General features: G+C 36.0%; 2 protein-coding genes across 3 annotated transcripts; one reads left to right on the top strand and one right to left on the bottom strand.

Moving 5' to 3' along the window:
- The first annotated feature begins 6,496 nt into the window (after window positions 1-6,496).
- Window positions 6,497-8,195, top strand: LOC121733388 (26S proteasome non-ATPase regulatory subunit 11). The gene has a single exon (XM_042123619.1). The coding sequence runs from the start codon at window positions 6,633-6,635 to the stop codon at window positions 7,890-7,892; it is 1,260 nt and encodes a 419-aa protein (XP_041979553.1). The 5' UTR covers window positions 6,497-6,632; the 3' UTR covers window positions 7,893-8,195.
- A 639-nt stretch (window positions 8,196-8,834) lies between these two features.
- Window positions 8,835-26,383, bottom strand: LOC121733385. 2 transcript variants are annotated; one of them, XM_042123615.1, is made up of 12 exons: window positions 26,341-26,380; window positions 26,080-26,212; window positions 25,827-25,911; window positions 25,649-25,719; window positions 25,271-25,559; window positions 24,373-24,544; window positions 23,890-23,966; window positions 21,796-21,939; window positions 21,089-21,217; window positions 19,581-19,727; window positions 13,593-13,689; window positions 8,835-9,462 (listed from the first exon to the last, which is right to left on the bottom strand). In XM_042123615.1, the coding sequence occupies exons 2-12, from the start codon at window positions 26,183-26,185 to the stop codon at window positions 9,283-9,285; spliced, it is 1,497 nt and encodes a 498-aa protein (XP_041979549.1). In that variant the 5' UTR covers window positions 26,186-26,212; window positions 26,341-26,380; the 3' UTR covers window positions 8,835-9,282. The 2 variants fall into 2 exon arrangements, with proteins under 2 accessions (XP_041979549.1, XP_041979547.1); XM_042123613.1 differs by having other exon boundaries at window positions 26,080-26,383.
- Window positions 26,384-26,898: the final 515 nt, after the last annotated feature.

Genomic DNA, 26,898 nt, shown 5'->3' with positions numbered 1-26,898 from the left:
CGCCTGTCTGCGAGAGCCTTTAGTTCTTTTTGTTTAAATTTTGATAAAATAAATAATGCAATCACGAATGTTGTCCATTGGTTTAATTCGAACAATTTATTGCTTAATGAACGCAAAACAAAATGTATAAGATTTTCTCTACCTAACGTTAAAAAAACAACAACAGATATTAAAGTGAAAGGCCAAACTTTGGATTCCATTGAATCAACAGTGTTTCTAGGTGTCACTTTAGATAGCAAGCTTCAATGGGATCAACACATAGATAGTCTCTCAAAAAAACTTAGTTCCGCGGCATTTGCTGTTAAGAAAGTGCGCTACATCACTGATGAAGCCACTTCTAGACTGGTTTACTTCAGCTATTTCCATAGCATTATGTCATATGGCATAATCCTGTGGGGAAGTGCTGGTGAAGGACGTTTAAACTCTATTTTCGTGCTGCAGAAGAGAGCGATTCGTGCTATCTATAGGATGAGCCCCAGAGAATCCTTGCGTGAAAAATTCAAAGCTATCAATATATTGACATTGCCATGTCAATATATTTTTGAAGTACTAATGTACACCCATAAAAATATTATGATTTTTCCTAAAAAAAGTGACACTCATAATATAAATACTAGATATAGATACAAACTGGCGGTTCCTACTTTTAGACTTCATAAGGTCAATGTTTCTTTTAAGGGGCAATGTATACGTTTATATAATAAAATACCAAAAGAACTACAACAACTCTCACTAAATAAATTCAAAAGAATAATAAAAAGACAACTCCAAGAAAAGGCCTATTATAAAATCTCAGATTATGTACAGGATAAAAATGCTTGGGATGTTAAATTTTGACATTTTTTATTATTATAACGAATTATTTATATTTTTTTATTAGGTACTTAATTATATATTTTTTTTTTATTTTAAAATTGACCTGATGTTTTATAATAATAATTTTGTCATTTTTATAATTTTGTATATTTATTTTGTATTTTATTGTTTTTTTTTTCATTTTATTTTATGATCTTGACATGTCCAAATTTTGTATATTGCAAATAATGGAATAAATACTATTGACTATTGACTATTGACTATTTATATTAAGCCGACAATTGACATGATTAAGTGTTCTCAGCCATATTAAACTCTCCTCTCAATCAATTCAGCAAATGAATTGTCTAAACTATCACACAAAATAATTATGTCAAATTAGTACGAATTACTAGACATGAATTGCAAGCAGAGTTGCATTTTGTGATTTAAAAAAATGATTCATATTATGATTCATATTATGATTCATATTGTGAATCATATTATGATTCATATTATAATTAATATCGTGAATCATATTATGATTCGTAAATTGGTAAACAGTTTAACAGTTTCTTAGAAATCGATACAAATATCGATTTTCGAGTGATATCGATACGTGAATCGATATTTTAATCGGTATTTTAATTTTAACGATATTTATACTTATACCTTACTTTATACCGGTATACAGTCCCTGTTTAAAAGATGCTTTAGGAGAAAAAATTTTGAAGAGTTGGCAACACATGCGCTCTCTCGTAAGAAAATATATCGGTCGATAAAATCGCGGCTGTGTGCAAGGAACGCGCGATATATCATATATCGCGCGATCGATCGCGCCTGTCTGCGGGAGCCTTTAAAAAGCAATGAAATAATAATTACAGTACGACAAGGCTTTTTATGAACGTGGCGAGAAAGGGAACTAACGCTGCTATCATACTAAAACGTAATTTTTGACAGGTCTTCTTTACCAGCAGCGCCCATTGACAGATTCAATTAAAGCCTTGTCGAACTGTACCAGACTGACTTTAAGTTTCAATGATTCCGAAGTGTAAAGTATTAATCACGTATTAATATTTTGGTTCCCAATGCCATTTGTGAAGTGGCTCATTTACTATCCTGCATTGCAGTCCGCCGGCTATGCAGGATTGTGAATGGTGTCGCAAGCCGTGAATGGGCCCTTGAAAACACAAATTATTGGCACGTATTTTTTGGGTGTAAACTGTAAACCCAACATCATCTATGAAGAATTCTCAAAATTATATAGCCGCGACTTCGTCCGCGTTAGCATAGTAGGTCACATCGCAAGTATTATTATTTATTGTCCAAAAATATTTCCTACGATTTTATTATATATAGATGTTCCGCGCGGCTTTGCTTGCGTAGTTTAGGAATTTCACGCAACCGTACATTTTTCCGCAAAAAATAGGCTTTGTCCCTTCACGTGGTCTATTCTTCATGTTTGCCAAATAACATAAAAATTGCTCCAGTAGTTCTTAAGATAATAAGCAATTTCAAATAATTTCACTCCGTCTTTTCCACATTTTCCCTCTATTACTTTGCTCTTATTAGTCTTAGCGTAATAAAATATAGCCTATAGCCTTCCTCAATAAATGGGCTATGTAACACTGAAAGAATTTTTCAAATCGGACCAGTAGTTCCTGAGATTAGCGCGTTCAAATAAGCCCTTTCATATAATTTCCCACGTTTTTTCCACATTTTCCTCTATTTCTTAGCTCATATTAGCCTTAGCGAGATAAAATATAGCCTATAGTCTTTTTCGATCAATGGGCTATCCAACAGTTAAATAATTTTTCAAATTGGACCAGTAGTTCCTGAGATTAGCGCGTTCAGATAAGCCCTTTCTTATAATTTCCCCCGTTTTTTCCACATTTTCCTCAAAATATTCGCTACTATTAGTCTTAGCGTTATAAAATATAGCCTATAGCCTTCCTCAATCAATGGGCTATCTAACACTGGAATAATTTTTCAAATCGGACCAGTAGTTCTTGAGATTAGCGCGTTCAAATAGGCCCCTTCATATAATTTCCCCCGTTTTATCCACATTTTCCTCAAAATATTCGCTACTATTAGTTTTAGCGTTATAAAATATAGCCTATAGCCTTCCGCAATCAATGAGCTATCTAACACTGAAATAATTATTCAAATCGGACCAGTAGTTCCTGAGATTAGCGCGTTCAAATCAGCCCTTTTATACAATTTCCCCCGTTTTTTCCACATTTTCCTCTATTTCTTTGCTCCTATTAGTCTTAACGTGATAAAATAATATAGCCTACAGCCTTCCTCGATCAATGGGCTATCCAACAATAAAAGAATTTTTCAAATCGGACCAGTAGTTCCTGAGATTAGCGCGTTCAAACAAACAAACAAACAAACTCTCCAGATATCTTTTTTTCTTAAAAAATAAAATAAATTATAATTTATTTAATCAGTTTGTATTAAGATCAATAATACTAAAGAGCATGGAGCTTTAATTTGTTGCTTAATCTGTTAAGTAACCGGTCCTGAAATGCTGATATTTTTTCGAGGTTCAGGTGATTTTATTTGAAGTTCGTGAAGAATAAGTGATTTAGGAGGTCATATAAGGAGATTTTCAACTAAATATGGAAATTTACGACAAAAGATCATAATATTTTCTTCGATTCAGTTTGTGGGATATATACAAGGGCTCGCTTCGCTCGCTCTCGTCTGTGTATCGTATCGCATTGCATTTGGATTGAGGATGTAATATCAGTTGTTCATGTAATTTACTGATATTTCAGGTAAATCCACTAGATTAGAAGCAGATTCGATATATTTGGGGAAAAGATCAGAAGGTAGATTGATGAATAAAGCCACATATGTTTTGTTTTTCATGAAAAGGTTGTAGAGTGAAAAATTAGTTCTGGGTACCAAAACCATAGCTGGAAATACTATACTATAGCCAATTCACATAGGAAAACGGTGTACAAAACAGCCTACGTAGCTTTTGTAGGTCACTAGGTAACTTTCATGGGTGAAAATCCACGAAAGTTTCGAAAATTTAATTTTTTTTAGAATTATGATTAAAGTAATAGGTAAATAAACAAACAAAGTACTAGGAAATAATCTCGATCATATACCTTATTCCTTAATTTGATATGAGTGTCATAATTATAAATTATTATCATTCAAAACATGCTCGCAAAAGTTACGTGACTACAGCGACCACAAAATTTTAAGGAATATCTTATCTTATATTTTCTTTGTTTTGAAGCAACGAGGGTTTGAGTCCCCTGTACTGATGCTGGAAAGACACTGAGCGTTGGTGCAGCTAAAAAGTGTAACCACAAGTCGTCGCGTTTGGAAGATAGGAGCAGTTTTATTACCCGCTCGTAAAACTAGCAAAATCGTGTGACACAGACGTTATGCCTATTAACTTTTTTAACTTAAGGTATAACATTATTTTATTTTAGGAACTAGCTGTTGCCCGCGACTTCGTCCGCGTGGACTTCAGTTTATAGCGCGCGGTGTCAATAAAATTGGTGTCTAAAGCTTTTTAAAACCCTGGTACCCCTTCAATCAAAATACCCAAAACAGCCGTGTAGTGTGCACATAATATGATTTTTTTTTTAATTAAACTTTTTTATACCTTTTAAAGCTTATTTAGCTTTACACAACTTAGCTGCATAATGCATTACACAACTTTAGCTTTGCCCAATAGCCAATACCCATAGGCCATTAAACTATTTAGGGCGGATTCGACCAAACTGGAGTAAAATTTTACTCGAGTATAACTGTCTCCTAATCTAAGAGTAAGCTGGTTTTGCGTTTTTCCAACTTCTAATCCAAGAATGAGGTAACGGGAGTAAATAATTAAACGGGCTATTTTGGTGGAATAAATATTAAACTGAGAATAGTTGCTGAGAACTGAGAATAACAGGGTTCACCTGTCACGGTCGGTGTCATTGTGAACTATAATTGACATTTTATTTCATACTCTTTGAGTAACTTGGTAAAATGCAAACGATTATACCCTAGAGTAAATTAAAGGAGTAAAATTATTCTCATGATAGTTATACTCGTGTAACTTCAAGTTTGGTCGAATCGGGCCTTAGTATTTATTATTATTATTGGTAGACAGTTATTTAATAACATGTATAACAATAGAAAGAATCGAAAATATTAACTCAACATGTACCACCTCTTATAGGAATACATATGAGCAAGCGATAGCGCGATGTAGGCGACTCTTGGCGCCATCTATTCCAGTTTTTTGGAACTAACTTAATTTGAACAAATTTACGCATAAACACCCCCTTACAACCCCTTTTTCCAGTAAGAAGTAGCCTATGTCCTTTCTCAGGCTTTAGACTATCTGTGTACAACATTTCATTACAATCGGTTCAGTAGTTTTGGTGCTGTTGTTTTTGAATTTGATATCTAATCTAAGTTGGTAGGTGAGTCCTTAGTTAATGACGTGTAAAACAATCGAAAGAATCGAAAAACCCAGTTTTACATGGTACCACCTCTTATAGAAATACGCATGAGCAAGCAATAGCGCGATCTAGGGGACTCTTGGTGCCATCTATTTTAAGTTTTTGGAACTAACTTAATTTGACCAAATTTACGCATTTTCACCCCCTTACAACCCCCTTTTCCAGTTAAAAGTAGCCTATGTCCTTTCTCAGGCTTTAGACTATCTGTGTACAACATTTCATTACAATCGGTTCAGTAGTTTTGGCGTGAAAGCGAGACAGACAGACAGACAGACAGAGATACTTTCGCATTTATAATATTAGTATAGATAATATTCTAACGTATTAAAAACTATAAACAAAAACATACTAACTAATAAGTATGATTAGTTCTATGTAACAATAAAGTAAAAAATAAAGCGCCATCTGTTGAATCGTATTAGAACTAAAATGTTCGTATTAGAAATTGCATCAATATATTTCTGGATTTTTTATAATATTATACATAAAAATGTTTAAGATTTTTGAAATTTTATTTTAATACACATCCAAGACCCAGGAAAATTGAAAACTTTTTGTTCCGCCTGCGGGACTCGAACCCAGGACCCCCGGGATGAGCGCTGGCCACGCGCAATGCGAATTCATTTTCATCGATATTTTCATGGAAATAATATATTTTCCCACATCAAAATGTAGCCTATGTCCTTTCTCAGACTCTAGAATAACTGTGTACAAAATTTCATTGCAATCGGTTCAGTAGTTTTGGCGTGAAAGCAAGACAGACAGACAGACAGAGATACTTTCGCATTTATAATATTAGTATGGATTAGGTAGCCCAGTTAATCTAGATTATTTTGATGTATCACACTTTATGCTAATGAATAGAATACAAAAGTTATTAAAGCTTTTCGTAAGCGCGAACAGAGTGTGACACGCGGAGAACACCGATTTGGCCCCCGATTTCGACATTTAATTAACCATTAAACAAAAACTATAAATAATTATAGATGTTTTTTTTTTCATTTATTTAAGAAATCAGATACTTAAATAAATGAGGAATAACGTGTGTTTGGTCCTAATGCTGTATGTTTATTAAGGTAGTAGTAAAGAGCGTGTGACCACATTTTGAGGGGCTCAGCTACGATAGGACATAGGTATATTAACTTTGTGGAAGAGCTCCAGGAAAGATATAACTTTTTGCCAATTTGACATATTTATTTTTATATGTGGCAACTCAGCTGTCCGCGTCTACGATTTGTTTCGAAAAAGGTCGTCACTCGTCTTCAATGACTTAGCGATTATACAAAATTACAAAGAAAAGTGTATTTGTGTTGTGTGATATTATTACACTTTTTACAAGTAAAATACATATTATACATAATGGCCGGAGCGATGTTATTCGAGAGATCGGGCGTACCGTCTTCGAATCAAGACAAGGACCGCATGAACGATAAAATGGTTAGCACGGGAGAAATGCCCGAGGATGACGAGGAAAATATCAGGGCAAAGGAGCAGGGAATACTCAATCTCGGTGAAAAATACAAAAAGGAGGGAAAAGCCAAAGAATTGGCGGAACTTATCAAAGCCACACGTCCATTTCTCAGCCTGATAAGCAAGGCGAAGGCGGCGAAGCTCGTCCGCTCGCTTGTCGATTTCTTCCTCGATCTAGAGGCGGGTATCGGCATCGAGGTACAACTCTGCAAGGAGTGTATAGAATGGGCGAAGGAGGAGCGTCGAACGTTCCTCAGGCAGTCCCTGGAGGCCAGACTCATCGCTCTTTACTTCGACACAGGTATGTACACAGAGGCCCTCGACCTGGCCACCGCCCTGCTAAAAGAACTGAAGAAGTTAGATGACAAGAATTTACTAGTTGAGGTTTTGTTGTTCGAGAGCAAAACCTACCATGCCCTTAGCAATTTGCCCAAAGCTCGAGCCTCCTTAACGTCTGCGAGGACCACCGCCAACGCCATTTACTGTCCGCCCAAAATGCAGGCGGCGCTGGACTTACAATCTGGTATACTTCATGCGGCCGACGAGAGAGACTTCAAAACTGCTTACTCATACTTCTATGAGGCCTTCGAAGGTTACGACGGAGCCGATAGTCCCAAGGCGCTCACCGCTTTGAAATATATGTTGCTGTCCAAAATTATGCTTAATCAAGCAGAGGAAGTGGGAACAATATGTGGAAGCAAAACGGCACTCAAGTACGCCGGACAAGAATTGGAAGCCATGAGAGCGGTCGCTACTGCATCACATAAAAGATCACTGGCAGACTTCCAGGCCGCACTCAAGACATACAAACGAGAGCTGGAAGAAGATGCAGTGGTCCGAGCGCATCTCGGTGCTCTCTATGACACAATGTTGGAGCAGAACCTGTGTCGTATTGTTGAGCCTTACATGCGTGTGCAAGTGGAGCATGTGGCCAAATGCATCCGTCTCCCTGTGGTGCAAGTTGAAAAGAAACTGTCCCAAATGATCCTGGATAAGAAATTAAATGGCATTCTGGACCAAGGTGAAGGAGTCCTGATTGTGTTCGATGAATCCCCTCTGGAGAAAACCTACGAGACCGTTTTGGAGACGATACATCATATGAGCAAAGTGGTGGACACGCTGTATCAGAAAGCTAAAAAACTCTCTTAGGCAAGTGTAAAATTGTTGTAGCATTTAAAGTATAATATATAAAAAATAACCTTTAAATCTTCAGTTGATATAATTATTGTAAATGACAACTATTTTTGAAGAATGCAGACTTCTTTATCAAACACCAATTAATATTTGGAGCAATATGTACAACGGATGTTAGATTATAAAACTTTAACCTTTTTTTAATCGACTAAACGGTTTCAGCTCTATATTATACTAATTTTGATTAATTTTTTAACATTTAAGCTAGTGAAAAATTATAATATTCTGTTTTATTGAGAATTAAAGGTGTTCTCCCAATATTGTTGGTTTCATCTTGTACCTGTGTTGCAAGTCATCCTAATTTAAATGTTGGCATGTACTGTAGTTAGTTGACTCACTTATGTTTACAAATATAGTTTTTGCAAGGTTGTTCAACTGCATACTCTGATATCGCACATTATTTATATACGAATGGCAATTTTTATAAATAAATCTGCAGTATTTGTTATTTTTGAAAATAATGCTTTGAATTTTACATATTTTGTTTGACTTATTTCAGAAAGTAGAAATAAAGCAATTATTGTTTCTCAACCTCTGTAAAGATTCAAACAAGTTTTGAGTTCAGGCCTAGCGTTTTAACAGTAGGCTCTTAAAAGGATAAAGACAAAGCATGCAAATAAGCTTACAAGAGATTAAAGATAGATATAATGAGATGATTTTAAAGAAAACAGTTTATTACATAAAACTATTTTATTGTGAGTACATAACTTACTATAATATTCAAAATGATATTGATCTTTTGCCATACTTTCACAGCAAAATAAAATTATAATATCACAGAAATATAAAAAGAGTAGTTTTTAAAATTAATATTACAGCTCTACTAAAATACACTACAAGAACAATAATTATTCTAATTTTTTTAATCTTTAATAATAACATTGGGGAAGGCCTTTGCCCAGCAGTGGGACACAAACGGCTAATTAGATTAGATTAATAATAACATACTTCTTATCTTTCATTTATACAGATATACTGCTGAGGTAGGTGATATGTATTTAGTATTGTTGTATCAAATATGATATACATCACTTTTAATGATAAAATTAGTTTTTCAAAAAGTCAATTATCTGTTGTGGTTCATTTTGATCTGGATGCAAACAATGTCCACAATGCAGGTGGAAAATGGATGACCATTGAATGCACCAGAGAAAATATAGGTATTTTATCTTTCTATCAATATAAATAAGAACAGACTTAAAAAAAGTACTATCAGAGAAGTTGATTCCCAGGCAGATAGGTCCCCAGCCGACAGATAACATTGAATTATTGTCATGATCCGACCAAATGCCGTTGGTCTATCAACTGCTTAGGAATCAATTTCCTTGATGGTACAAGTTAACTGTTATAATGCATTGTTCCTCCTATTGAACTCTTCTGTATCCGTGGGCACTTCCCACCTCGGGTTCCAGTACCCTGGGGGGGTCTTGGGTCGGACGGGGTTGTGGCGGCCGCGGTGCTTGGAGCACTCCTCCATCTTCTTGGCCAGCATCACAGGATCGTCACGGTATAGCTCGTCGTAGAACTGAAAGTAACGTTGATTAGTTGGGTAATTCATAACAATGAAGTCAGTGGAAGAATCGGTATTTTATCTCTCTATCAATATGAATTAGAACAGACTTGTAGTCTGTTCTTAATCATATTGATAGAAAGATAAAATACCTATATTTTCTGTGGTGTTTGCAATGGTCATCATTTTCCACCTGGATTGTGGGCATTGTTTACATCTCGTCGTCAAAAGTTTCTCAAGCGATACTATGTATTACAATATTATGAAGGTAAAGTTTAAAATCATAATAAGACACTGAAAATGCTCGCCGCTGCGCTGCCGTTCCGGCGTGAATCGGCCCTTACTGTTCATAAGAACACTAGATTTGTTCTTTGCTGTGACTCAAAGTATCCTCGTACTAAATTAAATTGATTTAGCAGTTTAATTTAGTAAAAAAAAATGTGCGTTTTGAACTTTTGAATTGGTACTTAAATAAATGAGAAGTCACGCCGAGGTGCCTGGCGACAAGGAGCGCCTCAAAGTCTTTTAACAACAGATAGAATTCTGCGAAACAACGTTGACGGGGTAGCGCGGCGGTGAAGAAAGCGGAAAAAGATTGGGAGGTTGGCCAAGCTGTATACGTCGCAGTCATCTGGTTCAATCTGCGATTCGATTGAATGACTAGCGTATTCATTGAATGTCTCGGCAGTCGGCCGAATGTCTATTGAACGATCGTCACTCAACGTTCAACTAGTTAGCGATTTGTAACATAGCCCTTCGAAGATAGCGGACATGACATCAGTCAGGTAATTGGACGTTTTTGATTTTTTTCCACTGCGGCGCTAGTAGTCAGTAGTCACTAAAACAAATATGGCGTCAAACAGCTCGCACAGCTGATAGCACTATGCTGATATGTTGTCCATTAAATTTACTTTAAAGTGATATAAATTAGTAATAAATAATATTATGAAAGCGTGGATTTACCTATTACTGCCTCGTCAATGGCTAATATCATGCCATTTAACGACTTCACTATATAATATTATAACTATTAGTCAAGACGTTAAGGCGAGGATAAACCCCAATTCGTTATTCCGCGACTTCCGGTTTACCTAGTTCCAATATAATAACGAAGTTTTAAAAAATATGAGGTATGAAGCACAATATTTAAAATACCTTAAACCATAAACATTTTAATAAAACTTAATACTTTGGCTGTAATTAATTTACAAACTCACCTCCGATAAAAATCTATTTCATCGAAATATAAGTATTAACTAGGATAATTATACATTTTATTTCAATAAATTGTTAGTAAATCTATATTAAAAATTCTTTAACCGAACAATTTTGTTTCTTAATGTTTTTTCCAAAGATATTTAAAAAAAACATGAAAAATAGAGAAAATCAGCTCGACTGACTTCAGTTTTATGCTAAGCTAAAATGAATCTTATTGCGATGCGTATACGCTTGGTCTTTGGTTGTGTGCAAAGTTATCGTTTTGGATTGAGATTAATCCCCGCCTTAAACGTCATAGTCTTAGATAAATGATTTGTCTCGCGCGCGCGCTCGACTAGATACCGCGCTGTATAGAAAACACAGATTCCCGAATGCGGCACCTCAATATTGTAGTGTGTGTAAAACAATGCACAAATATTGTTGTGTGCGTAGATAATCGGGTTGCCAGATACGTGACTGGTGCCCAATTAATGGGGAAAAATTAGTTGCTGTGGTCTTGTAATTTATTATTATTGTATAGTAAGTGCTGATTTTTCAATCACCAGATAAACTTTACCATTAGAATAAAGTCCATTCGAAAATAATGCGATAAAATAACAACGTTGTTTAGGTCAACGAAATATAATGGGTACAATATTGATGAGAAAACAATACAAAAACAATGTTAGGAAGTTTAACGAAAGTTAAGAATGAGTCATAAAAAAGCAAATGTTAAATTTGTTTTCTCATTTGTTACTGTATTGTGTACTTACATAAAATATAAACTGTATTTAAGATTTTTATTATAATATGATACTCATAATTCATATTTATTAATACACATTCATGATCCAGGAACTTTGAAAACTTTTTGTTCCGTTGGCGGGATTCGAACCAGCTACCCTAGCTAGAGATTTTAATGCGCTCATCCACTCATCCACTATGTATATATAAAAAATAAGATATAATAAATAAATTAATAAAAAAAAATTGGGAATTTTTAGTTTATGGTAATTGGCAACACTGAACATCAAGCGGTACTCCGATCCGAATTTTCAGGTTTATATTATTTTTCTGTGTTTATGACGATTTATATAGGCTGCGTTCCAGATGACGTTAATTTTGACCAAAACGCTCAAAACGTCCCCTTCTGCCGTTCCCTTTGGCGACCGGGGTCGTTTTGATAGCGGCTATGACGTCACTCATGACGTCATCATTTTCGCTCAAAACAGCCCTTGACGAAGATGGGTCAAAGTGGGCGTTCTAGTTTTTTTTTTAATTTTAACGTAACTATATCGCGAAAGCCATATTTGGAAAGTTTTCAGGAGAGAGTAGAGACAAAAATACTTTATATTATTTCATTACAAATAATATTTTAATTAAATAAATTAAATAACATCTCATCTCTCCTATACCTGTTGACTTACTCGTACTTGACTAAGCATTAAGCGGTAATATTACCTAACGTTTATATGTATATTGTGACAATAGTCAATATTCAAAATATGTGGTTTTGTTATTAAAATATGATTCAATGTGAAAACTCAAATATAATAAAAGTTTAACTATATTAAAATATGATTACTTAAGTAAAAAAATGTAATACTAAAAACGAAACAAATATAATATTATGTACCTACCTACATATTTTATTAAAATAAATGTAACTATAAACAATAAAATTACTTTTATTTAGGACTTGAAGAAAAGGATCGTAATATCCAAGTTCAGTTCAATGTACCTATGTATAAAAAAAATATAGTTCTTTTTTTAAACTTTTCTCAAAACGCTCAAAACGATCCATAATCCGTTCCACTTGGGTTTGTATCACTGACGCTCACAAGCTAGTGGAACGGGAAAAACTACGGTCTTGAGCGTGAGCGTTTCTAACGTCATCTGGAACGCGGGGATAATATTTACTGATGGTATGTGATGCCAGTATCTTTCTTGTTTCTTGTAGTGTTATTATTGTATGCAATAATACTTGTATGCAAAATGCCAATTTGCGTAGTGAGACTATGGTCTCACTACGCAAATTGGCATTTTGCTACGGACGTAACTTAAAATTTCGAAAATTATCGACACATCTACCTCACCCGAAGCTTGCGGCGCGACTGGCGCGGTTACGCGCGATGAGGCGTATTATTTGTTGCCGCATTTTTCAAGTACTCCGACGGTATCTAGTCGTAGCGCGAGCGCGAGACCAATCATTCATCTAAGGTCATAGTCAACGTCTTGACGAGTTGTTCTTTAGTCATTCAATTGAATGGTGTCATTCAATCAAATCGTAGATTTAAAGCCAGATGACTGCGACATAATATTATGCACTTTGAAATTTTATTAGTGTCCGACCGAAGGTCTTTTTTTGGCCGAAGCCGATTAATCGGCAATCGCTACAACCTTCGGCCGAAGCCGAAGCCGAAGGTTTATAATCTTCTATCTTCTTCTTTATTATTTCACAAATAACAATAATTAGACCAATCAATCAGTCTTTGTTTTACTCGACTAGACCAAAACTAAAGTAATACATAAAATAAACAAATACTAACTTCTTAATAAATAATTAAATGATTTATTAAGAAGTTAGTGTTTGTTAATTGTATTTGACAGTGACTCCCAGTGGCCTCTGCATACACGATCGGTCTGGCTCTCTCTCTCGACTCACTCGTCTTTCGTTCAATTTCGACGGTTGCTCGGACCTTCGGCAAAGCTTCGGCTTCGGCCGGGTTTTAGGTCGAAGCCGAAGGTTTAGCCAAAGGTGGTTTTTTTGGCCGAAGGCGGCCGAAGCCGAAGCCGAAGCTTCGGTCGGACACTAAATTTTATTGATTCTAAAATAACATACTTACTTATGTTCATTGTTCATCTATGTGAAAAGTTCGAAGATTATTATCAGAAGACAGTACATATTACGTAGTCGGATAATGTAATGTAGTTTACGTCATACTTACGATTTTGCATTGCTCACAACTCCAGCCTTTCAACGCTCTTTTCTCAGATTTTTTCCTGACGGTCGGCTCTTTGTAAACCGGCTCCACGTTTTTTACTCTGTAAATATCCAACAATTTTAAATAAGTAATCCATATTATTTGGTTCAAATTTATTCAGAAATAAAACAATTTTTATTTTATTTATTTAGATCATAAATTAGAAATCCATAGACAGGGCCCCCGTAAGGGCTACTGGCGCCTGTGTGCAAAAAAAAAAGGATTTTGGCACCCCTTTAGGCAATTTTTTTGGGATTTTGGTTTTGGCGCCCCTAAAGATGGCAATTTGGCGCCTCTAGAGGATGGCGCCCGTGTGCATTGCACACATTGCACATAATATGGTAGCGGGGACCCTGTCCATAGAGAAAAATAAACATACATCGTAGAAATCTTTCTGTCTGTCTGTTACCTCTTCACGCCCAAACCGCTGAACCAATTTCACTGAAATTTTGTATGGAGATACTGTAAGACCCGGGAAATGACATAGGATACTTTTTATAGCTGAAGAATGTAAGGTTCCTGAACGAATTTATGGGCAACGGAGTCGCGGGCGTCATCTAGTTTATGTATAAATTCAAATATATTTTTCTTTTCTGCGGTCCCTCCACAGTGCATAATAAATTGGTACTTACTTTTACCTATCGCTACCTTTCTCTTTATTTTACCCACGGAAATATTGCCATTGCACAATAATAGAAAGAGACAAGTAGATATGTGTCAAAGTACGAATTCAAACGTGTTCGATGTTAAGTACCTACTTTATTTTTTTACCATACTTCTCACTTACTACATTGAATATTAGAGTCTGGCTAACGAAAGATGAGACTGGAAAAAAGCGGCAAATTTAAAAAATCTACGTATGGCAACCTTGTCTATAGTCGGAATTATAGTTTTCATACTTGATTATTTATGACAATAATATTATATTTTAGTTTGGATAACTCATTTCAAGAAAAATAAGCTTATTGTTGTTGTTTACTTAAATTTTATTTTGCAATACATTTCATGATGTTTTGTTTTTGACGAAAACTCTTGCATGTTTTTGTCGGAGTATTAAAACTTCTTCTTTAATACTCACCGTACATCATGAAATATATTACAAAATATAATTTAATCAAACAATTATCTTCATTTTCTTAAACTAAATTGTCCCTACTGTTTCTAAGTTTAAAATAATTTAATGTTAGATAATTTCCTATATTATATTATTATGCAATTGAAAGTGTATTAACACAAATTCTCGCAAGCATCATAGATTGTATTGATTTAAATACTCAAATATTATGTTTATTTAATACATACTTGTACATGCCTGAAACTAATAACCCCCCCTTGCAAGTTGATTAAAAACCAAGGATTAAGGGGAGATAGAAAAACAACACAGAAAATCAAAGGTTGCGGATTTTTTTTCTCATTTTATATCTTGTATAAACATTCGAAAGGTTTTTTTTATAAAGCAACTTTTTGCTATCTTGTTGGTTGCTATCTTGTTGTGCGGGGAGATCTGTCTGCAACTTTGCCCTTGCGAACGACTTGACACAACTGGTTACTACGCCTACGCGAATCCCAGATGTGGATGGTCAGAATCCTTCCTTGTTGGACCTCCTACTGACTTCAAATCCTGACGGCTACCAAATATCCGTAACCGCACCACTTGGTTCATCGGATCATTGCCTTGTTAGGAGTTCTGTGCCACTTACGACGGTGTTAAGACAGCGCGCTGTTAAATACCGTCGTGTGTGGCACTACAAGTCAGCAGACTGGGATGGGATGCGGTCGTTTTTTGCATCCTGTTCTTGGGGGCACGTGTGCTTCTCGCCGGATGATCCCGACAACACTGCCAACTCTGTTGCCGATGTGGTGATGCAGGGGATGGAACTTTTCATTCCGACCTCTGTAGTGCCAAGTGGCGGCAGATTTCGACCCTGGTTTGGTTCATCCCTCAAAAAAGCTTCTCGCCGGAAGCAGGAGGCTTACCAATCCTGGGTCAACGCAGTGTCTGCTCGGGATTTAAATACCAGCACATATAAAAAGGAGTACAACCTTGCCTATAGGTCCCTCAAGAAAGAGATTACTCGGGCAAAGCAACAGCACGTCAATAGAATTGGCAAGAGACTTGAGTGCCTCCCCTCGGGAACCCGTGCATTCTGGTCTCTGGCCAAAGCTATTGAAGGAAATTTCTGCAAGCCAACCCTACCATCCCTACACGTAGGAAATGGATCGTTGGCCCAGGACGCAAAGGACAAAGCCGATCTTCTGGGCAAGCTCTTTGCGTCAAACTCGACCCTGGATGACGGGGGGCAGAAACCGCCGACCATACCGCGATGCACGAGCATCATGTCGGATATTCGGTTTCATCAGCGCTCAGTGCGAAAAGCCCTCTTTTCCCTTGATATCCAAAAGTCGAGTGGGCCTGACGGAATCCCGCCTATTGTGTTGAAAAAGTGTGCTCCAGAGTTGGCTCCGGTCTTGACGCGTCTTTTTCGGCTCTCCTATTCCACTGGCATCATCCCGGCTTCCTGGAAGACAGCCTTGGTGCACCAGATCCCCAAAAAAGGTGACCACTCAAATCCTTCCAACTACAGACCAATCGCTATAACCTCTCTCTTCTCAAAAATAATGGAATCCATTATCAATAGCCAGCTTCTTCGATACTTGGACGGCCAGGGATTGCTAAGCGACAAACAATACGGGTTCCGTAAGGGTCGCTCGGCTGGTGATCTCTTGGCATACCTGACTCATCGTTGGGCTCAGGCAATTGAGTCGAAGGGAGAGGCATTGGCTGTTAGTTTGGATATTGCGAAGGCCTTTGATCGAGTTTGGCATAAAGCGCTGCTATCAAAGCTTCCATCATACGGGCTGCCCGAGAAATTATGTAAGTGGGTCACTAGTTTCTTAGCAGACAGAAGCATAAAGGTCGTAGTTGACGGCGAATGCTCGGAAACTCAGTCTGTTAATGCTGGTGTCCCTCAGGGCTGTGTACTATCACCTACTCTATTCATACTGCATATCAATGACATGTTACAAACCAACGGCATTCATTGCTATACGGATGATAGTACAGGTGATAGTCGACCGCTGAGAGTCGAAACGAACTTGTGTCTAAGGTGGATAATTCATTGGAGAAGATCTCTGAATGGGGTAGACGTAACTTAGTCCAATTCAACCCCACCAAGACACAAGTCTGCGCGTTCACCACTAAAAAGTCACCAATAGTCGTTTATCCTCGTTTCGAGGGCACATCTTTAACCATCTCCCCTAGCATTAAGATACTTGGCGTCAACATATCGAGCGAAGTCCAGTTCCGATATCATCTTGAGGGTAAGGCCAAATTAGCCTCGAAGAAGCTTGGTGTTCTTAACAGAGCGAGATAGTACTTCAGTCCGGACCAACGCCTACAACTCTACAGGGCGCAGGTTCGGCCTCATATGGAATATTATTCTCATCTCTGGGCAGGGGCGCCAAAATACCAACTGCTCCCTCTGGATCGTATCCAACGAAGGGCTGCTCGAATTGTTGACTGCCATAGTGTTTCAAACAGCTTGGACCCCCTGGAATTACGCCGAGATGTAGCTTCACTCTGCATCCTCTATCGGTTGTATCACGGGGAGTGCTCTGAGGAATTGTTCGGAATCATACCACCTGCAACTTTTCGCTATCGTCCCACGCGAAAAACATACCATCCTCATCACCTTGATGAGTGGCAGTCTTCCACAGTGCGTTTTTCGCGTAACTTTCTGCCGCGCACTGTAAAACTCTGGAATGAACTGTCACCAGCAGTATTTCCGGATCGATACGACCTGCAAACCTTCAAGAAAAGAGCGTATTTCCTCTTAAAAGGCCGGCAACGCACCTGCAGCTCTTCTGATGTTCCGAGTGTCCATGGACGACGGTAGTTGCTTACCATCAGGTGACCCGTTTGCTCGTTTGCCCCCTTATTTAATAAAAAAAAAAAAAAGGGACACGATCCCATTGCTAGACAAGTGGTTTTGGCAGTCCTCTTGTGATGTCGACCTGACACTGTCGAAGGAATCCTGCAGCGACCGAAACAGGTGGAAATCTAGGTGCAAGCTCAGGAGTCAGGACTATACGGCGGATGCATTAACACCTCCCAGCCAAACTCCCGTAACCACACGCCTTTATTTATTTGGCCTTCTTTTTTAATCCTTTTTAGGGTACAAACACTGACATCTGAAAATATGTTCATAAATAAAGTTAGCATTCAATTACAAGGTTGCTTTCAGGTATTTTTTTTTTGTAACGTTAGGGTCCTACCGGTCAAAGAACTTCTTGGAACATAATATCTCTTAATTTATTTATGCTTGATATTATAACTTGCTGAATCCTTTGCATCATCCATGTTACCTGCAAAACAATAAATTCAATTACATGATAAATAATAATTATTTTAATTACTTAATTGTAATTGAAAGTATCAAAATCTTTTACCTGTACTTACCAATGCACTGGGATATTTCATGTAAACAATCTTGTTTTTGTTTAAAAATTGCATCCTTTTCACTTCTTTTTTGTTCGTATTTACTAATCATAGCAAAAAGCAGTTTTCGCAAATCTCTTTTCAAAGTTTTTTTCATGTTTAAATTAGAAAATCACGTAAACCATAGAAATATTTTTCACTTTGACACATAAACAACAGATGCTATAGGTGACAATGACGTTAGTGACAGTGTTACCATAATCATTTTTGGAATAAAAAGCCAGTCTCATCTTTCACTAGCCAGACTCTATAAAGTTTAAATAATAAAAAAATATCCGCGTGTCTATGATATTATGTAGAATATATGTATTATGTATACACTTATTACTCTCACACTTTCTCAAGTCTGAGCTCTTATCATGTTATCTCGTTCGTTCTTCTTATATTTAATGAAAAGGAAGGCTTGATATTTTGACGAATGTTTATCAACCCAGACTGATGCAAGTGAGTCTGTCAGTCTGTGGATTATATAGACGCTTCACACCACGTCAGTCTGGCCTCGTGCTAAGTACCTGAAGGACTTGTGTTACGGGTACCAGACAACGGAAATATATTTAATACTTTTATACTTGTATACGAACAAAGCAAAAACAAAAATAATGACAAACAGAGATGAAATTCCGATCATAGTGGACGCTGAAAACATTGAATTTCTCAACAGCTACACATACTTAGGGCAAATTATATCCTTTAAAGATCAAACAAATATAGAAATAAACGTACTTATAGCTAGTGCTTGGAAAAGATTTTGGTCCCTGAATGAGGTACTCAAAAGCGAACACTTTCCAATGAAAGCCAAATAAAAGTGTTCAACTCATGTGTTCTGCCATGCCTTACATACGGCTGCCAATCATGGGCACTGACACAAACACATCTTCTCAAACTTAGAACATGTCAGAGGTCAATGGAAAGGAGTATGGTAGGAGTCACACTAAAACATCGAAAAAGAGCTGCAGAAATTAGACACAATACAATATAGTTGGTACCAGCAAAAAGCAAATCATACTAATATTATAAATGCGAAAGTGTGTCTGTCTGTCTGTCTGACTGTTACCTCTTCACGCCCAAACCGCTGAACCGATTTTGCTGAAATTTGGCATGGAGATACTGTAAGACCCGGGAAATGACATAGGATACTTTTTGTCCCGGAAAAATGTACGGTTCCTGCGCGATAAACGATTTTTGGCGCAACGGAGTTGCAGGCGTCATCTAGTAAAATAATAATTTATACTAAACATATATTTAAGATTTTTATTATATGATACACATATTTAATACACATCCATGACCCAGGAGCTTTGAAAACTTTTTGTTCCGTCGGCGGGATTCGAACCCGCTACCCCCGACTTGAACTACCAACGTGCTTATCCACTGAGCCACAGAGGTCGTCAAGTGTAGGTAATCTCATCAATCATCTTCAACATAATCATCATTATCATCAGAACATTTCATACCTCTTTTCACCGTCCTCAGCAACAGTGGTTGTACTTGTGACACTTGTAATAGGGTTGTTCTTCAGTATAGACATGCTGTTCTCGGAATCAAACCGGTTTTTTACATTCACTATATTGTTATTCTCAGTCAGCGGTCGTTTATTGGGACTGTAAATTAAAAAAAAAACAACATATTCGACTATTTCGTTCGGTTATTGAACAAGAATCGTATGGTTCTAGCGTAAATGAATATCTAATCTTGTATGTGATAAACTTGCCATGTTACTGTGGCGGTACCCACATTTAGTCGCTGTTAAACATTTGTGTACCCACAACATATTTTTTGCCTGCAGTCTTGTTCTAAATGATTTTAAAGAACAAGACTGCATTCATAACTCAATACGTATTTTTTGTGGGATGATACACAACCAGTGTTGCCAACTTTTTTTTTACTAACCCACAAAATTCAGCAGCGTAAACCACCAGAAACCGCTAAAACCTAAATGGCCTCTCAAACCACCAGAATTCCACTAAATATTAATAATAACGTAAAGACAACAACAACCTATCTGACTATAATTTGAAAATAATACAACAACAACGTTATCATTATTATTATGTAATATTTTTTTTTGTTACTACAAAAAGGAAAACCTATGTACCTATATATAAGTAGGTACTTAACTAAAGAGTAAAGATGAACGTCTTCAGAGGAATCATTGTCATTTACTTGTTCAGTTTGTGAAGAATAAATTTCTTTAGTTCTAAAATAATATAATTAAGTTTCTAGTGTGCATCTTCAAGGGTTAGAAAGATAATTAAAAAAAACTAGTGGTTTAACGTCGTCTACCACTAACTTAAATAATCTAATCTACTAAGAAATCCACTAGCCACTAAAACCAAATTTTTCCCGCCGAATGTACGTCTAAACCACCAGATCTAGTGGAAATTCCACTAAGTAAGGCAACACTGTACACAACAATCTTGTGTCGCGCTATGGAAGTTTCTGAGCTCGCGAGATAGATGTCGCAGCCAACTGGTAAGATTGGAAGGAAGGAAGAAGATCAAACAGCTAGCCATTTGACTGAACAACGCCAATCGACAATCACACGCACTTACAAACGAACTAATTCAATTAGACAACGGCTTTTGAATCAGCTGTAGTGTTGAACGTTTTGAGCGACTCAAATGTTCAATTAAAAAAACTAGACGTGTAGTTGAATGACTCTGTTCAGTCAAAGGGCTAGCTTTTTGATTGAACGGCTATTTTAACCAGTTGTCTGTGACATATTATATACAACGTCTGAAATGACGTCAGTGAGCTTCGGCCTGACCGAGCATGCTATTTCGCTCGGTCGGAAGATCTTCCTTTTCGGCCGCCACGTATATTCTTAAAATACAAAGGTAAGGCCGGCACAACGGCAACACACCTGCGGCTCTTCTAATGTTGCGAGTGTCCATTGGCGACGGTGACCCGTTTGCCCCTTTATTTAATTTAAAAAAAAAATTGTAAATCGTGGGCGACATACCTTACAGTGCCCGGTTTAGGTAGATCTTCGCCGTTCTTGTCAAACTTGCACATCTGCCGCAGTAGGGACATGCTCTCGTCCGCTACCTGTTCCGTGCACTGTACTTCGAGCTTCATGGGCGAGTTGAACCTGAAAAGTATAGTTCACATAGATAATTGATATATCACATATTATCTAGGTCCATTTTCTAGAACCTATTCTCAAGATACGATGAATAGTGAAAGAAAATCGCAAAATGCAGACATAGGTTTTACTTTTTTTCATCATATTATTTGTCTAGAATCTAGATGTATGTATTACCAGAGACTAGTATATTTTTCTTAGGGCCTGTTTCACCATTTTCTGATAAAGTGCCCTCTAGGCTATTCACAACTTTTTTGACAGATTCTCCATACTTCCTCTGACAAGTTAAGTGGTGGATAACCTATTCGGCACTTTATCAGAAAGTGGTGAAACAGGCCCTAAGAAAAAAGTCTCTGGTTTTTGCGATGAGCCCCGGCACGGCCCGTCTCAGTGTGCTCACTCCTATTGTCTATGGTATTATTAAATATTAATCAAAATTTACCAGCAACATGTTTTGGAAGTTGTTTGCATAAAACCTAGACATTACAATGTTAATAAATGGGTAATTAAGTTTCAAATATAAATAGGTATCATGTCATTAGTGGTATTAAGGCTTTATAATTAATAGTACATAAATAACATACCTATCAGTTTTAGTTTTAAAATCAAACAAATTCTCATCAGCAATGATCATCCCGTTTCCTCCAGCTTTCATACTCTCAAGTTTAGATTTTAAAGACAGGTTAGGCTTTTTGAACTTATGTGGACTGCATTTCAGTGATTTCTGTCTGTAATAAATAAATACATTATATTTGGTTGGGTATGCCCCAAGGTTCTGTGCTATTAATTCTTACTTCTTAGTAAATTCTTTTCTCTAGTTCAGACGTTCTCAAACTCCTTTGTTTCGTGGCCCACTTTTAAGGTGTTGGTGCATACTGCGGACCCCCTCTCACCCCCCGCCCCCCCTCACAATACTAATCCATGAAACTTGCTATTATTTTAAGTCGCTGTGCTTTTCAACAAATTATCCGCCTATGCCAGGGATGGCGAACCTAATGGCACGCGGCACGAAATTTTGAGCACGGCACAAAATTATTATACACGCGTCACGATTACAAAGACAAATATTATTTAATGGCACATTTATGACATCGCTTTAGAAATTATTCAGAAAAGTGGCATGTTTCCACGATAATAATATAGAGGCGAGTCTTGTCGACACACTCTTTCTGAATATGGAATAATATGCAAGTTCTTACAAAAACAATTACTCTGAGCTTCTTATGACTTTGGCTGCCTATATATTCATAGAAGTCAAATCGGATCACCAAATACATTTTATAGACACCCGTTAACAACTTGTGGACCCCCATTTTTTTTCCACGCAAGCGTAGACCCCTGTCGGGATCCCGTGGACCCCTGGGGGTCCACCTGGACCACTTTGGGAATCAATGCTCTAGTTGATACTTAATAGCAATGATATTCTACTTATACAGATCTGTTACGTTCATACTATTTTCTGGCTTAAATCTCTTCCGAACAACATTGACAAATTTGACAGATAAGTGAAACAAAAGATACGAAATGCCATCTATATATTAATACGTGAGCCAAAAACTTTGTATCCTTTTTGACGAAAAATGGGGAAACGTAGGTGAATGAAATTTTGCACAGTTACAGTTTATATGCTGAAGGAGTGCATCGAGATAATATTATTTTGAAATTATGCTTTTATCATACATTTTTTTAGGGGAGTATTACATTATTATTTATATTGGATCATTTCTATGATCATATATAGGATCCAATATATATGATCATTTGATCATATCTGCGTATTACATTATCATATTTCATTGATCCTATTTTACGTCGTATGTGGTTTCAATAGCCAATGGAGAGCGCTAACGCTGACAGGTATTGACGTCAGGGTTACTAGATCTCAGGGAATTCGATTTGTCAAAAGACATCGTCATTTTTAATATGGCTTGTTTTTTGTTATTTAATTAGAATATAATTAGAAAAATAATTACATTACATTATTTGAAACATAAATTAACGAACAAGAAATTAAAAACTATTTTTTATATTAAATAACTGGCAACACCTATTTCTATGACCGTATTGGATCCAATCTCTCAGCAAATGTCAAAAATCTATGATCAAGGAAGTAATTAATCATATGTCTATATTACATTATCCAATATCATTGACTCAATGATCTCGGATCCAATATATATGATAATCTAATATCCCCCTTAACAAATAAAACATTACACACACTACAACACACACACTAGGAAAAATGACAGATTTTTGAGTGACAAGCCTATACATACGAATTATACTCTTTTATTTATGGTTGAAGTCTGTTGACAACAAGGTGACAAATTGAAAATGGATTATATTTTTTTTTATTGAATCTTAGATACTATAAGACAATGTTTACACGGCCAATCTGAGAACAGCTGAGTCCCAGAGACCAAGAGTTGAAAAAAATATGATAAAGTCAATATTTTTTTACAAAATATCGGTAGTAATCCTAATGTCGTTGAAACTAAGGTGGAATTTCGACCATTGGGAGATCTCTAGTTTACATAAAAGAGACAGACTAAATAAAAGACGACCCAATTGGCTAAGCCCAAGCCCGAAGCTTTACAACGCGCGCGGTAGTAACATATCTGCTTTGAGTTTTTTATTATTACTTAAATCATGGCTTAATAGTGAAAAAAACTTACAGTGATTGAAAGTTAACAAGCCCGCTTGGCGATGGCAATATAGTTTCATCATCTAACTCTTCTTGTTTCAAATCCACCTGCATTATAAATAATATATTTGTATGCAATTTTTCAGATATATTGTTTTGAGATTAAAGTATGTAATTGCTTTTAACTAGACCCTTTATACTTTGATACCCTTAACCCTTTGATATTTACACAAGATATTACTTTAAGAGGTCTGCTTTCTTTTTGTCACATGATGTTTTCAATATGTCAAGTTATAGTTATATAAGTAATACTTAGATAAATTCCTTACAAATATTTTGTCTGTAGTACCTTCGAGGAAATTGATTCCTAGGCTGTTGACACTGATAGTACATTTAATAGCCCATATATTGTCAAGAAAAAAAAATGTACTAACCAACATACAAACATATTTTCATTGCTTAAAAGACAATTCTCAAAGATACCAGTAATCCCAAAATATTACAAAGCTTTTACCTGTATAGTGTCAAGAGTAATTTTTTCAGTCTTCAATTCTGGTGAATTTGTGAGGTCCACAAAACAGTTTGGTTTCACTTTAACCGTAGTCAGTCTTGTTTGCACAAGCCTGCCACTTGCAGACCTTGTGGGGGTTTTGGTTAGTTTTATTGTTTTAGTTTCTGGTGAGCCCCTGAAAAAAAAAAGTTATTTAAATAAAGTAATTTACAATAGTATTTTTATAATGTAGATTTTAAGATTATGTTCTTAATCTTAGTATTTTTTTTATGAAATAAGAGGGCAAACGAGCAAACGGGTCACCTGATGGAAAGCAACTTCCGTCGCTCATGGACACTCGCAGCATCAGAAGAGCTGCAGGTGCGTTGCCGTCCTTTTAAGAGGATATAGGATAATTGGGAAGGGTAGGGATGGGAAGGGAAGGGAATAGGGAAAATTAGTATAACGTAACTTCAGAGCATAATAGTACCGACTTAGACATAGTAGACGGCGAGGCGAAGGCGATACAGTGACGATCCCTTTCCGAGTTGATATGTGTGCACTTGTCCTTATGTCTACCAAGTCTTTGATCAAAATATCAAAATAGTTTTTGCATAAATAAGTAACATACATACACAAACTTTTACTTTTAATCCTTTGATCGTGTATTCTTGGAAATCTATTGTTATTCTAATATTGTGTCTCGCTCACTGGTGAGCTTATGGGGCTTGATAGCTTAATATTTTTTCACCCAGCTAGCATGATTAGGGGTAGATTTTTCTTTTAATTGTCACAAATTTCTTATACTTATTATTTCATTTTTATAATAATTATTCTCTCGCAACAGTATTGACTAGTGTGACATATTACATAGCAAAAAATTTATTGTAAACTAAATAGTTAAGGTAATTTAAAATATTACCAATTATTTGGGCATTTCTTCTTATCCCTCGTTATATTTTTTGATACTTTGCTGAATATTATTGGACTTTTTCTGCCAGTTGGTGTGCCTTCAATTTCAGATATGGACTCTTCATGAGCTTCCTTAATTTCTTGAGTTTCCATAGGTTCTAGTAATTTTTTAATTTGTATTTTTTCTGGTTGACTTTTTCTAGACTCATCTGAGACTGCTGTATCTTCATAAATAATACTAAATATTTCATTTATTGTATTAAAGTCTCTTGTCTCATTTAATTTTGTGATTGCAGATGCTGAAATTAATAAATTAATAACATTCAATTAAATTAGGTACTAGTTACTGCAAATCTCAAAATTAAAGAAAGTTAAAAAAAATACACACCAACTGATTGTATAATGTTATCTTTCATTTCATTAATTCTTTTTAACTCCAGAGAACTATTACAGGTTTTGCTGAAAATAATTAATGCTGTTATTAATATCATAAACTTATTTTAAACATACCTACTGCTTAAAAGATTTAATTTCTTACAAGATCGTCTTGTTTTCTATTTACTTACCTTTCACATTTTTCCTTCTGTATCAAGTACTGAGCTTCATAGTCTTTATAGTTTGTCTTCAGTTGTTCATAATCCATTACTAGTTCTAAAATTAAGAAAAAATGTAAGTATTTAAATTTCTATTAATACTACTAGAGTAAATAGGTGAGGATTTATTCTAATTTAAACGTACATTTGTCAAATATAGAGTTTAAAACGAGCATTAATATTATTAAGTATAGTAGTAGTACTGTATAATTATTCTATGACATACCTTGAATTTTGGTTAGGCATTGTTCTAAGGACGACTCGACTGATGTTACTTTAACATGAGAAGATAAGTTTGAAAGAGAATATTTGGTTTCTTTTAGAGAACCCATTATAAATTAGTTGCTACCAGCCACAAACTGTTGAAAATAGTGGACATTAGCTATGTAACTGTATGCCATATACTTCAAGAACACTGTAAATTCATACCAAGACCTAAACACAAAATAATTGGGTGATTACTAATAGCTAATAATTAATAAATTACTTCATTAATAATGTGCGAGACAAAAAACTATTTTCCCCGCCTTTGAAAATTTTGTAAACAAAAGCACAAACTTGTCATTTGTCAAATGTCATCAGTCATTTGTCGATTCAACCACAGATTATGGTTTATGACTCAACTCTAGTCTCTATATTATAAAAAAATCGGCCAAGTGCGAGTCGGACTCGCGCACGTAGTGTTCCGTACCGTTATGGAGCAAAAATAGCCCAAAAAATGTGATTTTTGTATGGTAGCCCCCCTTAAATATTTATTTTATTTTAATTTTACTATCAATTATTAAAGTACGAACATAATTTATGATTTTGTAAACATTTCAAGCACCTAGCTATATAGTCATTTTTGATATCGAGCAAAAAATAACAAAAAAATCACATTTGTTGTATGCCCCACTTAATTATATTAATTTTAAATTTTGTTTTTAGTATTTGTTGTTATACCGGCAACAGAATTTAACAGATATTATGGTAACACATTCTGTGAAAATTTCAGAAGTCTAGCTAATGGCAGGTATTACACGCGTCACGCATCAATACACGATTC

The sequence above is a fragment of the Aricia agestis genome, chromosome 13 (genome assembly GCF_905147365.1).
Source record: "Aricia agestis chromosome 13, ilAriAges1.1, whole genome shotgun sequence".
NCBI classification, from domain to species: domain Eukaryota; kingdom Metazoa; phylum Arthropoda; class Insecta; order Lepidoptera; family Lycaenidae; genus Aricia; species Aricia agestis.
The sequence above is the reverse complement of the archived record's forward strand: the minus strand, read 5'-3'. Positions and strand labels throughout refer to the sequence as shown.